The sequence below is a fragment of the Medicago sativa genome, chromosome 7 (genome assembly GCF_051527215.1).
Source record: "Medicago sativa cultivar Bolivia chromosome 7, Bolivia_mono, whole genome shotgun sequence".
Lineage (NCBI taxonomy): Eukaryota > Viridiplantae > Streptophyta > Magnoliopsida > Fabales > Fabaceae > Medicago > Medicago sativa.
Window position 1 is genome coordinate 16,698,588 of NC_140755.1, and position 15,168 is coordinate 16,713,755.

The 15,168-nt window shown below is 34.5% G+C and overlaps 1 protein-coding gene and 2 long non-coding RNA genes across 3 annotated transcripts; 1 reads left to right on the plus strand and 2 right to left on the minus strand.

The window, feature by feature from the left end:
* Positions 1-7,691: 7,691 nt before the first annotated feature.
* LOC146904652 (uncharacterized) lies at positions 7,692-9,333 on the plus strand. Its single transcript, XM_085728331.1, has 2 exons — positions 7,692-9,101; positions 9,211-9,333. The coding sequence occupies exons 1-2, from the start codon at positions 7,692-7,694 to the stop codon at positions 9,331-9,333; spliced, it is 1,533 nt and encodes a 510-aa protein (XP_085584457.1).
* Positions 9,334-11,200: 1,867 nt separating this feature from the next.
* On the minus strand, positions 11,201-11,868 carry LOC146904653 (uncharacterized). Its single transcript, XR_015019953.1, has 3 exons — positions 11,615-11,868; positions 11,448-11,528; positions 11,201-11,302 (listed from the first exon to the last, which is right to left on the minus strand). It is a non-coding gene; the product is annotated as an uncharacterized LOC146904653 (long non-coding RNA).
* A 1,028-nt stretch (positions 11,869-12,896) lies between these two features.
* On the minus strand, positions 12,897-14,505 carry LOC146904654 (uncharacterized). The gene is made up of 3 exons (XR_015019043.1): positions 14,063-14,505; positions 13,488-13,583; positions 12,897-13,396 (listed from the first exon to the last, which is right to left on the minus strand). It is a non-coding gene; the product is annotated as an uncharacterized LOC146904654 (long non-coding RNA).
* Positions 14,506-15,168: the final 663 nt, after the last annotated feature.

A 15,168-nucleotide genomic window follows, 5' to 3' on the forward strand; every position in this document is an offset into this window, starting at 1 on the left:
GAAATGATAGGGTTATGATTTGCCTTATGTAACTATGAGTTTAGAATGAATATGCAAGGAGTATGTAGGCTTAGAACTTGGTTTTACTTTGAAAATGAATTACTTTTGAAAAATGAGAAAATGAGACGAACTTAGTAAATTTTTGGAATTAACCAGAATTGAGCTTTGAGGTTGATATGTGTGGACTATTGTGATGATATGTCATATGTGAAGATGATTTGTTGATGTGTTGAACATGAATGTTTTGTTTTCGCTAAATTATTTAGAAAACGATGATTTTTGTGAAAATAGACTAAATTTGTCAAAATGAGATTTTATGATCGGATAACTTGCAAATGACTTTGTATTTATGATAATTTGATAGAGTAAGAATTAATGAATGTTGATTGAGTGTTTAATATGATGAATTTCATGATATGGTTAGTTGGCCGTCTTTTATGCAAAGTGTGACTTTGAAATGTTATTGTTTCTTTATGGTTATGAATTCTTGACAAATTGTTTATGATTGTTGAGGATGAATATGTAGAGACGATTTATTAATTGATCAATGTGTGATGCATGGATGTATTGTTTGATAATGCAATATGTGGAGATATGTGAAGAATATGTAGAGTAAATTGGTGCGGTGCATTATCAAGTCAATACTTGACATCCATGCATTCATAAGTCCTATATATGGAGATATGTAGAGATATGTACATGGATTAATCGGTAAAATTAACTCCGACATCCAATGATACCACTTGCGTGTAGAGTCGAATCTAGAACATCTCATGCATTCGAGATATGTGAAATGTGTCATAATTGACTATGTGCCTTGGTGAAATTTGTGTTGATAAATTATGTTACTTGGTGAATTTGTGAGATATGTGGAGTTGTATATTTGATGTATAATTGTGGATAATGCTTGTACATGTGAATGATGTAAGTGAGGTAGTGTGATATTATGGGTGTGTTTAGTAAAAATAAGCTATAAGCTAGCTGATAGCTGGTAGCTTATAGCTGATGTAAGATTTTTCCTACATGTCATATAACTATGTACACGTGAGTATATATAGGATCGTTTCCACAGGGAGTTACGTTTATTTATAAGCATTTTCGCAATAGTTCACATTAAGTGTTTGGATATAATTTGTTTGTTTGTAACACTATATCCATAGATTACAAAAGTAAAAACGAGAGGAGATTGAACTATTTCGCTTGCGGTATAAGATAACGAACAAGCATAACAGCAGCAATCTCTCGATCGATTAACAGACTCTAGCTTTATAACCAATATTATTACAATCATTTCTACAACATCCTTCGTGTCCAAAGCGACATCGTTATTTCTAAGTTAGCGTTTAAACATTCGTGTCCAAATTCCTTAAACGATAACAAAGTCGATCGGATGACTTAATCGACCGTGTCCAGCCTGATTAAGTATCCGAAAGCATTAAAAGCTTGATTAAAAGTAATTATCAAAGGTTTACAAACTTGTCAAGAGTGATATAACATAAGATAGATTGTTATTCTAGTTCTAGATTCAAGGGTTTGTGTCCAAATCATCTTGAATCTCTTTGAAAGCATTAAAAGCAAGAATAACAACAATATTGAATCATTAAGCTAGAACCTTATATATTAAAAGATCAAAAGATTACATAATAGCTTGATTGTTACCTCAATACTACATAGAAGGTGATAGTTACATATAGACATGTAAACTAATGCAAGGAAGGAAGGAAAGATGAAGATTCCATGCCAAGATCCTTGATGTCTCAATGAATCTAGGGTTGAATCTACTCCTTAATCACTTGCTTTGTGTTTCTCTCTTTGAAATAGCTCTAACCTCTCTCTAGAAATGTATAAAATGTTTCAATGGAATAGTGAATAATAGTAGAGAGAGGGAAGAATGCTATTTAAATGGGCCTGCATTTTTACACCTGCGCTAATAGCGCAACTCACGCTAATAGCGTGGTAAGGCGGCCTATAATCTGGCCAATAGGAGAGTGCCACGTTGGCCTTGCCCTGCTGCTACGCTCCAGCCACGCCAATAGCGTATCTCTCTGGAGTATTTACGCTAATAGCGTAGTTTACGCCAATAGCGTAGTTCTTCTTGACTAGCTACGCTCCAGGTGCGCCAATAGCGTAGCTCTCTGGAGCTTGTACGCTAATAGCTCAGAATACGCTATTAGCGTACTCTTCAAGAGTTCTCCAAAACCTACGCCCTAGGTACGCTAATGGCGTATCTCTCTGACCTTGGCCATTTCTTCTCACGCTAATAGCGTAGGACACGCTAATAGCGTAGGACATTGAACTTTGACGTTTCTTGCTCCTTGCTTGTATTTTCCTGCACAAAAAGGGTAGAATAAGGCTCAAAAGCATAAATGACATATTTACACAATAATTGGAGTTTTCCATAGAGAATCTTGCAAAACAAGTCACTAAAATGCCTAAACTCCTATATGAAATATATCACTTTTAAACACTTATCAATAGCTGAAAAGTTAACTTATTAAAATTTAAAGTGTTTGGTAAAATTAGCTGATGAAGTGGCTGATAAATATAAAATGACATAAAGGGACATGTTTGTTTAATTTTTTTTTATAACTCATATATAATTTTTATTACTTAATGTTTTTCTTTTTAAATATTTAAATTTATTTCAAATTATTTTAATCTCTGAAATGATAAATATATTTATGAATTTAATTGACATTTTTTATTTAATAAAACTTTTTTATAAATTTTATTTAACTAAACTTGCTTCATTATTTATGGTAAATTTTATATATAATTATTTATTGTATGAATTAAGAGTAAGGTAAAAAAAATTGAACAAGAAAAATTAAAAAGCCATATATACTATTGCTGAATGCTAAAACGTGAGCAGTTTTACAGAGGAACGTGAGCGGTTATATTAGAAAGTGGTTAGTTTTTTTTAATTAAAAACAACAAAATAAAATAAATAAAGGCTTAATACATCCCCAGGTCCCTTAACTTATTTTAATTTCCCAGTTTCGTCCTTTAACTATTAAACGTTTCAATTTCGTCCTTATCTTCGTTTTCTTCATCGATTTGGTCCAATTTTATTAATTTTAAATCCCTAAAAAAGAGGACCGTTGGATCAAGCAAGTTCATCATATCTTACCGTGTACCACCAACACCTAAGTATCTGAAATTTAATTTTTAAAAATTATATAAATCCCTTTATATTAATTTAGAAATAAAAAAAATCTAAAAAATTGGAAAATTAATTTTCAAAAATAAAAAAATTCTAAAAAATTGGAAAATTAATTTTCAAAAATAAAAAAAATCCTAAAAAATTTGAAAAAAATTCAGGAATTTTTTTTTAAAATCTGGAAATGTTTTTTTACGGATTTAGCCAAAATGGATTTTTGTTAATTATAATTCAGATTTTCTTCAAAATTAAAAAGATTTTACAAAATTCAGGAATTTAATTTTCAAAATACAAAAAAAGAAAAAATTCAGAAATTTACAAAAAAGGTCAGATTTTTTTTTTTGAAAAAAAGTTTTAAAATTTTTTTTCTACAAAACAAATTTGGAAAATATTTTATCTTTTAAAAATTTCGATACCAATTTAGAAAAAATTCAGATTATTTTTTTCAAAATTTTTATTTCAGAATCACGATTATTTTAAAAATCTAGATTTTTTTTCAAAATTTTATTATTTTCGAAAAAATTCAGATTATTTTTGAAATCATTTTTTTTACGAAGTTATGAAGATTTTACGATTTTGGCTAATTATTAGAAAATATATTTCAAAAAAGTACAGATTTTTCTTTCCAAATTAATTTTCCAGATTTTTTTTAAAAAAAATCCATAAAAAACTCTGAATTTTTTAAAAACTTTTTTTCGAAAAAAATATGACCTTTTTTGTAAAATTTTGAATTTTTGCTTTTTTTGTATTTTGAATATTAAATTCCTGAATTTTGTAAAATCTTTTTAATTTCGAAAAAAATCTGAATCATAATTAACAAAAATCCCTTTTGGCTAAATCCGTAAAAAACATTTCCAGATTTAAAAAAAAACTCCTGATTTTTTTCAATTTTTTTTATTTTTGAAAATTAATTTTCCAATTTTTTAGATTTTTTTATTTTTGAAAATTAATTTTCCAATTTTTTAGATTTTTTAGAATTTTTTTATTTTTGAAAATTAATTTTCCAATTTTTTCAAACTTTTTAGATTTTTTTATTTCTAAATTAATATAAATGGATTTATATTATTTTTTAAAATTAAATTTCAGATACTTAGGTGTTGGTGGTACACGGTAAGATATGATGAACTTCCTTGATCCAACGGTTTTCTTTTTTAGGGATTTAAAATTAATAAAATTGGACCAAATCGATGAAGAAACAAAGATAAGGACCAAATTGAAACGTTTAATAGTTAAGGGACGAAACTGGAAATTAAAATAAGTTAAGGGACCTGGGGATGTATTAAGCCATAAATAAAAGGTTAAAATTTAAAGAAAATATAAAAAGCTAAAAGCTAAAAGCTCAAAAGCTAATTGAAATAGCTTTTCAAAAAACGCTATAAGCTAATGAAAAAAGCTTTTTACTAAACACATCTTATTTTATCAAAACAAGCTTATAAGCTTGTCCAACAAGCTATAAGCTAGCTTTTTTGTGTTACCAAACACAACCTATGTTATCTAGAGAAATCAACTCTAATAAAAATATGACATATAGATATAGACCATCATTGAGAATATACAATAGTTTCACAAAATATCCAAATTTAGCACAGCATTAAGAACATTTTGTTTGGTACCTACCTTTTGAAAACAAATTTATCAAGAGTTTCTTGTTGTGATTTTATTACCTCTTCATTTCATTTTTTTTCGCTTTTCACTACTAGATAAATGTTTTTTAGGCAACAATTCATTAATATTACTCACGTGTGTACAATACATGCTTCAATTGTAAAAAGCAAAAATCAATTCAATTATAATTCAATAATGGTGAGAATTAGTGAATTCAATAATGGATTCAATTGGAGAAAGCATAAATTAATTCAATTAGAATTCAACACATGAAGCAGTTGGAGAATTGAAACAATCATTATGAAAGAGAATTGGAATAAGAAAAAAAGACATAAACCTAAAACAATTCACCTGAAGAGAGAAATTTAAGAAAATGGTGAGAATCAATAATAATTTTATTTTTCTCACTCTTTCTAATTGCACAAAAAGAGTTTTTGTTTAAATGTGTTTTTAAGAGTTGTAATTTTTCAATTGCACAAAAAGATTTTTTTTCCCTCTTTATTTGTACCTTTCTGTTCTGGACCGGTCCAAAGATCTTTGGCCCATTGCTTAGGCCCAATACAATCCAAAGCCCAAACTCCACGTTTGGAAACGTTACTTGTGGCACACCCCTTCTCCGCGAGAGGGGTGCATGGAGCGAGCGAGACCGGTTCAAACGAGCCACAACGTCTCTCTGCATGTTCCCGCAATAAACTCTTTGGCGGTTACACTTCCCCTGAATTTGTAACCGCGCAGACCTAGGTGTGCCATTACAACGGCTCTGCAGCCCTCCACCTCTATAAATAGGGCCCAAGGTAGAATCTTCTTTCCTGCTAAACCTTCACTCTCTGATCTCTACTGACTTGCGCGTCGGAGTGCCTGCAGGTACACACCCCCCATTCACTCCAAGAGTCGTTTTGAAACCTTTCACCACCATCACAACCACCGCATTCAAAGCACCGGAAGTCACCTTCTGATCAGGTACGATCAGTGGCACCGTCTGTGGGGAATATATAAGCTCTCCCCGTTTTTATACTCCTAAAAACCAAAGCTTTCCAAAAAACTACCATGGCTGCCAACGGTGCCAGCTCCCAGATACGAAGTGAGATACGCATCCCTCAACGGGATGGTATGACATCCTCACCTTCACCTGTGGACACACCCAGGGAGGAACTAGCTCAAATAGTTCCTCTCCAACAAAGGCCTCTCCAAGGTCCCCTACGACCTACAGAGACACCTGAAGATACCACACCAACTGGTGCCCTCGTCGGTAACCTGATCCGCACGGTTCAACGATAGACGTCGTTAATCGAGGAACAAAATAGGCGCCTGATGAATCTGGAGCAAGCGCGCTGATGAGTCAATAATTATTAGTTTTTATATAATATTTAGTTTCGTTTTATTTAGATTTAAGTTTATTTTATTTTAATATTATTTCCTTTTAGAGCTATTTTACTTCAATTGCATATTATTATATTTCAGGAACGAACGTTTGATAGATTGAGTCTTGGAGCAAAAGAAAGAGGATTAGGAGCTGATTCGGATGAAAAGTACGAAGATTGAAGACAAAATTATGATTCCCCAAAGTCAGAAGCTTGGCACGGCCAGTGCCACCAGTTGGCAAGTCCGTGCCACCTCCCAGGCCATCTTTTGCTGCTTTTGCTTCATGAATTAGCTGCCTGTTTTCACCGAAAAGCCCGTGGTTTCTTGTGGAACATTCTAGTTAATAGTTGCTTTGGTTTTAAGTTGACGATAAGACTATAAATAGAGTAGCTAGCTATCATTAACATTCATCTTTTGTTCTTGCAATTCAATAAGTGACAATTGTCTTTCTTAATAAAATTTCTTTTATTTTCCTTTACTTTCTTGTTATTTTACTTTTATGATTTTCTTCTTCTTCTCCATGTCTACGATGAACATGAGTGAGTAGACTCTATTTATCTTGGGATTGTTGGATAAGTTTAATGACGTAATCCTAATCAAACCAAACCACAAACCCTAATTTTATATAAGTCTACTTTCTAATTTAATTTCACCGTTTTTATAATGAATTAACAATTACCGAACTAAGAAGCGAACGCGGAGGGTTTTGTAATCGTTAATTCATCATCTCAAATATCAATTCGTAAAGCGAACGTGGAGCTTTGTTATTGGAACAAGTGAAATTAGACAAGGGTTGCGAAACTTGAGAATAATCTAGAAAACCTTGAGACACATAAAGTTTCGTTCTTCAAGGATTCTAATAACAATCAACCATGAGAATAGGCTTGATTGATAAAGGAACACACTCACTGACTTCGAGAGAATCTTTGATACGGTAAAGAGAAACTTGTCTTTAGAAAGTAGATCAAATATAAAGTTAGAAGTTTAGGGTTTGTTTGCGAAGGAATCGTTATTATGATGAACCAATAATCCCAAGACACTTTTTATTATTATTTTCCTCCGTTAAAAATCAAACCTTTTCAATTGAATTCTCTTCTAATCATCTTCTAAAAGTTAGTTAAATTGAACAACTCCCTGTCGGAACGATACTCTTTTTATTACTACATCGGTAAACCGTGCACTTGCGGTTTATCCCATCACGCGCCACCTTGTCCAAACCAAACAGACTACTTCCCTAGTACGTAGCAGAAGGGGAAAGAGCCCTCGCCAATCAAGTTCCAGATCCCCTCGGCATTCAATAAGTGTCAGATCTTCGAGTTACACTAGGAGGTCGACAAGAAGAAGATCACCCAGGCGAACTCCTCCAAGGTGGTCTCCTCCAAGACGATCTCCCCTGAAGAGATTCCCTTCCAGAAGAGCCCCGCCAAAACGCAACAGATGCTCTTAGTCCTCCTCTGGCTCCGAGTACACTCGCGATGCCCGAAATGACCGTAACGCTTATGGTCCATTCACACGGCGCATCCGAGAAGATCTTATCCCCCTTGGGTTGGAGAAGCCTCCACAGATGGATTCATACGATGAGACAACCGACCTGGACGAGTACATCGAGAACATTGAAGCAGTTCTCACTTACAAATCGGTGCAGGGTGCCGTCAAATTCAAGCTCTTCGTCACTACACTGAGACGAGGAGTTGTCACCTTGTTTAAGAACTTAAGGAGAAACTCCATCAATTTATGGAGCGATCTCTGCTACGAGTTCATAACCCACTTCACCACTTCAAGAACGCAACCAAAGACGCTAGCATCCCTTGAAGCCATTGTCCAGGGAAGAAGCGAACCCCTCCGAGACTACATCGAGAGGATCAATAAAGAAGCTGTTCAGGTACGAGGTGTCGATGAAACAATGAAACAGTACCCCACCGCCAAAGGTCTGCGCGAAGGCACAGACATCAAGAAAGCTCTCCGCCTGGATCGCCAAAGGACTCTCAACGAGTTCCTAGCGATAGCCAAGATCTACATCGCATACAAAGAAGAACTGTATGCGAACAACCTCAACAAGTCGAGGAAGGAGGAGCCTGCTGCTGAATCCTCCAAAAAGCCCTTCAAGGAGAAGAAGAAGGAAGGCAAAGCTACTCAGGAAAGCAAAAGACCCAACGGTCACTTCACCGAGTACACTCCTTTGGCCATGTCAAGGGAGAAAATCCTCGTTGAGATCGCGGTAGCCGATCTGACGAAAGCTGGCATCAAGCCACCAAAGGCTCCATCTCAGGAGAAAACGGGGGTCGACAAAATAAAATACCGTCGATTCCACAAATGCCACGGAGACACCACCGACGACTGCATCCATCTGAAGGATGCTATTGAGCTCCTAATCCAAATGGGTTGGCTCAAGCAGTTCGTGAAGAGCCCAGAAGCGGAAAGAAAGACCGTCGAGCTCATTGGTGTCGGCTCCGAACCTGGCAAAACAATTGCCATGTCTGTGGAACATCTTGGTGATTTCCCTGACAACGTGGAAATCACCCCCTACTCATGCACTTGGGAGCAGTTCCCCTCTGCCAACGTCATCACGGGAGGAACACTGGATATCTCCATAGGAAGCACGAAGAGAAAGTTCAAGGAGCTCATGAGCGCCAACTTGATGGCCCCCTCCAACCACGGAGGGAGATCACCTTTAGCGTTTTATGATTCAGAACTTCTTGGTGGAGCTTCAAATTCTGCCATTCCTTTGCTTGTGCGAGCATCGATGGCCAACGCAGACGTCCGACGAGTCCTGATTGACACAGGGGCCTTGTACGATATCATGTACACCAGCCTATTCAAAACTCTTCAACTGATAGAGAAAAACCTTTCTCCTTATGTTGGAAATGAACTCTACGGCTTCAACGGCTCGTCTACTCAGCCATGGAGATATGTAGAACTGCTGGTCACCTTCGGCGAAAAGGAGGCCAAGGAAACAATAAAGGTCCCATTCCTGGTGATCGACTGCCCTTCTCTCTACAATTGCATTATAAGGAGAACCGGGCTTGCCCAACTAGGGGCTGCATGTTCAACCGCTCATCTGAAGTTAAAATACCATGCGAAAGATGACATCACCGCCTCTCTCAACAAAGACATCGAAGCTTCAAAAAGATGTTTCCTCCAGGCTAACAAATCCCAGAACTCGGTTTCCCAATCCAGAATTCGGTTACTACAGGGGGATACTGTAACACCCATACTAGACGTATCTAGAAAGTCTAGCACGTGCGTTGAATTTAGTATTGGATACATTAAAAAAATACAACATAAAATAAAACTTCGAATGAATTTATATACAACAAAACACGTTCGTACAATAACAATACATCATATCTTATTTAAAATAAATACATCCTTGAGATCCATATTCTTCATGCTTCAGGTACGAACGAGCTCTTGCTGAAATATCCATCCGGCTACTACCTTTACGTCCATCTTGATATCTGAAACAAATAAGGATTGGGATGAGACATATTGTCTCAGTGAGTTCCACCTAATCCTAGGTTATAGGCAACCACGGGGGAAAACCTACGGTCACCACGTGTCTAATTTACAACCTGACGGTTGATTATACGTGTGTGGGGACTTGCATACTTAGACGGTAGTGCATACTAGAGCCATCATAATCATAACTTAACTTGTTATAGGCTTCACTTCCTATACGTGTCATGGCGGTTAACGGGGAAACTAAAACCGCATTGCCAAGAATACACTCTATGTATCGAGGCCTAACCATATCATAATCATGGCACGATACTAAACCGGACGATTAGGGGAAACCTAAGATCGTCATCGGTATCATGTTCTTTAGTTACTCTAATCCATGCCTTGTACTTGTCATGTAGCATCTAATTCTCTTATTCTTAATCATAAACTTGCATGGATTCACTCTTGCATACTCATGAACATAACATAATCATAATCATATCATACATAAACGTATCTAAGTTCATTCATTATTATGTTAGCGTTGAACAAACAATTATCTTGGTTCATTTTACGGATAGTCCCGGGTGGAGTAACCCCGAGTACAATCCCATACATGACCGATGTACGTACATCAGACTCCCTCGGTGACATGCGGGTCCCTTACGGCTTGAATCGTTCCCCTTAGATCGAGAACCTCTTGTATCCCCCTGATGTGGATAGCAAGAGACATGCCACCTACTTATATTAGTCATAGTCTTGTCGTTCATATAAAATAAACTTATACATACATACTTGCTTATTACCTCGGACCCTTGAGTCGATCCGATTAACGGTAAACTTATACTTGTTCATGCTTAAACTTAATGGAGAGATTAACTAATCAAACCACAACTTAACTTGCTTGCTATCTTATTCTTAATCGTGTGCGAAGGGAATAACTTCCCGTCTTAACATTTTAAGAATTCATGCTAACTAGCTAGTTCTCGACAACTATGTCGAGGCTCTAGTTTTCCCTTGCTTAATGAGTAACTTACTACCCGATTTCTAACATGATTCTCTTGTATACCATGCCTTACTAACATGCATAATACTTGCCTCTTTAACATAAGAATCTTGCTTTCCTTGATCATCATTTAGGACCTTGGTTTGAGGGGTTTACATTCGTTAAAAGACACCACAGAGAAACTGCGTCGCGAATCCCCATGCCTGCCTGAAGCGAGCAAAACAATGGGATTTCTCCCTGTCTTACTCGCCTAGGCGAGTAGATTTGCTGGGGAGGCGAGCAGCAGCTCGCAGCTGCGAGTTGGGGGCGAGCAAAACCCCCCATTCGCAGTTCTAGCTCGCCGTGGCGAGTAGTAGCTCGCCGTGGCGAGTTAGGACAGTCCAAATCACATAAAAATGATATTTTGAGCCCAAAAACCTCAAATAAAGTGTCCCTAAGTGTTTTGAAACATAATTGATCATTGGAAACTTATAAAACATTCATTCGGCAAGTGTAACATGTTTTGCATGCATGGCAAGAAAAGGCAACTAAACCTTCACTTGAAAACCCTAGAAATATTCATAATAATCTAACAAGTCATAAACATACTCCCAAAAGGTGGGAAAACTAACTATGGAACTCACCCAAACATGTTCTTGAAGCATCGTAAAGTTCCAAGCCCATTCAAGCCAAAACCCTAGCTTTTCTCCCTTTTTGCTTCCTTGCTCAAACCATTCAAACTTGTCATCCTTTTCTTGCAAACCAAGACACCATTCCAAGCTCAAAACCATACTCCAACATTACCATCAAACACATATTCAAAACTTGAAATCAAAAGGAATTCTTGGTAAGGAAGGATAGAGATATTAATCCACTCAAACTTAATATTATTACCTTGATCATGTGGAGGCCATACCTTGTACCAATTTAGAAACCATCTTCACCATACATCAAACCCTAGTTTTCCAATCTCTTCTTCAAAAGGAGAAAATAGAAGAATCAAACACAATACACACTTCCTTAATCTTAAGTGACCATAAAGGAACAAGTTGGGAACTTACCATGTGAGGATGGAGTGTCATGAAAGATTGGTGAAGAGAGAAAGAGATTCCAACAAAACTATAGCTTCTTGAGAGGTGATAGGGAAGAAATCAAGCATAATACAAGCTTCCCTTAACTTATAATATTCATGGAGGGACATACTTTAGAAGCTTGCCATGGGAGGAAGAAGATTTGAAAAGGATGATGGAGAGAAGGAGAGGATGTTGGCGTGAAAGAAGAGAGGGAAGGGAGAGAAGTTCCCAACTTCAACCCTAGAGAGAGAAAGAAAAAGGATTATGAAGATATTTTTGGTTCCAAAACATATAAATATCCTTTTCCGTGAAATTACCATTATGCCTTTGCCTTGAACGTGTTTAAATCCGACACTGATACTTAATCCGTATTATGCTGACATGTCATAAAATATTTTCCAGTAACTTACTTTTCCATAATTTAATTCCTCTGGCACGATTGACTGGTAATATACCGATGCTGACAGGCGGGATATTACAGATACCTTTCTGATATTAGTAATGCTTTCTATAAAGTACGTTTTTTGTAGTGTATGCATGCATTTCAGATAACAAAAACACTAATGTTGGTGTGAGATATTAATCAATCCCAAAGAAATTACTTCAAATTTTGAAATTCAATTGATAGTGATGTTTTGTTGTAAAGTGGATGGAGGACACCAATCAATAACTATTACTATGTATTAGTAGGCCCTTTAGTTTCCAAAATTGCTAGTAATTAGCAAGATCATTCAATTTTCGTGAGTGAGAACAATACTAGCTAGTACTAGTATTGGTGAGTGGAATACAACATCCACTACTACAAAAATGGGCTTATATAGCGCTTTTTTTTTGCTTTAGGTAGCGCTTTTGAAGCGCTATTGTAAATGGCGCTGGTAAAGGTAATATAGCGCTTTTTTTCTGTATAAAGCGCTAGCTATAGCAGGGTTTATATAGCGCTTTATGTCAAAAAGTGCTAGCAAAGGTTCTCCTTAGATAGCGCTTTCAAAAATAAACGCCATCTAAGACAAGTTTAAAAACAGCGTTTTTGTTTTAAAAGCGCTATGTAACAATAGGTTTAGATAACGCTTTATAAAGGAAAAAAAACGCTAGGAAAAGCATTTATTTTATTTTATTTTTATCAAAAAAAAAATTCCTTTCCAGATAGTGTATTTTTATTAATTTAAAGTAATATATATATATATATAAAGTCTTAAATTTAAAGGGAAATGTATATAATTTAGGCACATTATAATTGAGACTATTATTTATCAAATAAAACATAACCATATCATAAAAAATGTATGTATATATAGCATAAAAGTCAGAAATGTATAGCCTCTAATATGGTAACATTGATATCTCTAAGAGTTACAACTAATTAGTTGACATAAAGATCAAAATCTTCTATGGTATCATGCTGTCTTCATCTATCTTCTTGGTCTTCTCAACATTTTTATCCAAAACAAGCACGCAAATCATCATTCATTTCCAAATTTCGTTCACTCTCCTCCACCTGAATATATACCAGAAAACGCCATTAAGCAATAACGCTATATTATATTAGAGATAAATTCAAAGTACTACTGATCATGAGTACAAATTAAAGCAAGATTATAAATTAAAACAACTACCACCTCTAGCAAATATATTTAGAAACATTAAACTCACCTTATTATATATAAAAAAAAATCATATAACTTTTAGGCTGATCATGAACCGACACCATTCTTCTTAGATTTCTATTAGTTTATCTTTTGAGTATGTCACACACTTGAAACCATCAATGTACTGTATATATTATAACATTAAAAATAACCATGTTACTTAATAAACTTAATTATACATAGATATTATACTTTAATATAAAAAAAAAACATACCAACTTTGGAATCTCATTTAGTTTTGAAATGAGAATATCTTTCATAAACCTCATCACAAAGTACCCGCAATCTATACCATTTTCTTGGCGAGGACACTACAAAAAATAAAAATAATAACTAATTGTATAAGTTAGTTTATTTGGTATGCCATGTAGAAGTCACGATGGATGATTATGGAATTGATTAGTAGGTTATACAAAAGGCATATGCATAGTGTATATCATATTATCACATCATTCAATTAGTTTATTAGAAAATAATTCTAGTCACACACAAAAAGTGTTATTGTTTATATATATAAAAAAAAAAATTGAACCAAAAGAAAAATTATTCATCTTACTGGTTGTGTAGAGTTTTATTAAACCCAAAATCTTTAATAAACAATTGTCAAATTTAAGTAATTATTCATCAAACAAAAATTTTGAATTTTCGATTGTCAAATTCATCCTAATCACTAACAGTGCAGTCTTAAATTTAGTTTGAACCTTGAAAACCTAAAATATCCAGATGAAAATTTGAAAAAATTAAAGAATATTTGAGTTAAATTGAGGTAAGGAAAGAATGAAGATGGTACCTGAGATGAAGAATTGAGTATTGAAAAAGCTGTAACCAGTCGACGGCAGCGACGATATGATGCACCACAATTAAGAGTGAGATAGAGGTGGTTGTTCTGGAATGAATCGAAAGAGACGGTTATGGTTTTGGAATAGATCGAAGGAAGCGAGTGATGGTGATGAATGAATTGATAGATATAGGTGGTTGGTGATGAATGAATCGATAGAGGTGGTGGTTCTGGACTAAATTGCCTGCACACGATCTAATGAAAGTTTTGAGTAAAGTAGTTTTGGGTTATGTTATTAATTGCTTTAAAAAATACGTTTAATGAAAATTATGTTATAGTTTTTATTTTATCTTTAGGATGCATTAAAATAGGGATTTCCATTAAAATTGGGATTCTTTGTTACTTTTGAGTATATAACAAAAAGAAGTTACGCTTTGTTGTTAGTGTATAAAGCGTTTTTTTTGTGTAACAAAAAAAAAGCATTTTTTTTTACAAATATAAATAAAAAAACGAAAACTTCATGAAAATTATGTTATAGTTTTTATTTTATCTTTAGGATGCATTAAAATAGGGATTTCCATTAAAATTGGGATTCTTTGTTACTTTTGAGTATATAACAAAAAGAAGTTAAGCTTTGTTGTTAGTGTATAAAGCGTTTTTTTTTTCAAATATAAATAAAAAAACAAAAAACGCAACCTGCAAAGTAGGATTTATGGAAAAGTAGGATTTAGGGGGACCAGGACATTTGATTTGTTTTTTAGTTTGGATTTGTTTTTTGGGAAAAAGTTTAGATTTGTTTTTTTTGAAAAGTTTTAGATTTAGTTTGTTATATATAATATATATAACAAAGGTTTGTTATATATATGATAAAAGAATTAAAAAAGGTTTGTACCAAATATTATTTTTAAAAAAAGGTGTGCTTTGTTACTGCAATCCATTTTTCATTTTTTATTTGAAAGATGCAATCCATTTTTCATAAAAATTCAAAAAATATTTGAAATATGCTATGCAGGGGATCGAACAGGGGACCTGTTCGTTAATGTACATTAAATCAGTTAATAAAATGGCGCTTTTTTTAACCTATAAGCGCTATCTTTCTCAAGCATACAATAGCGCTT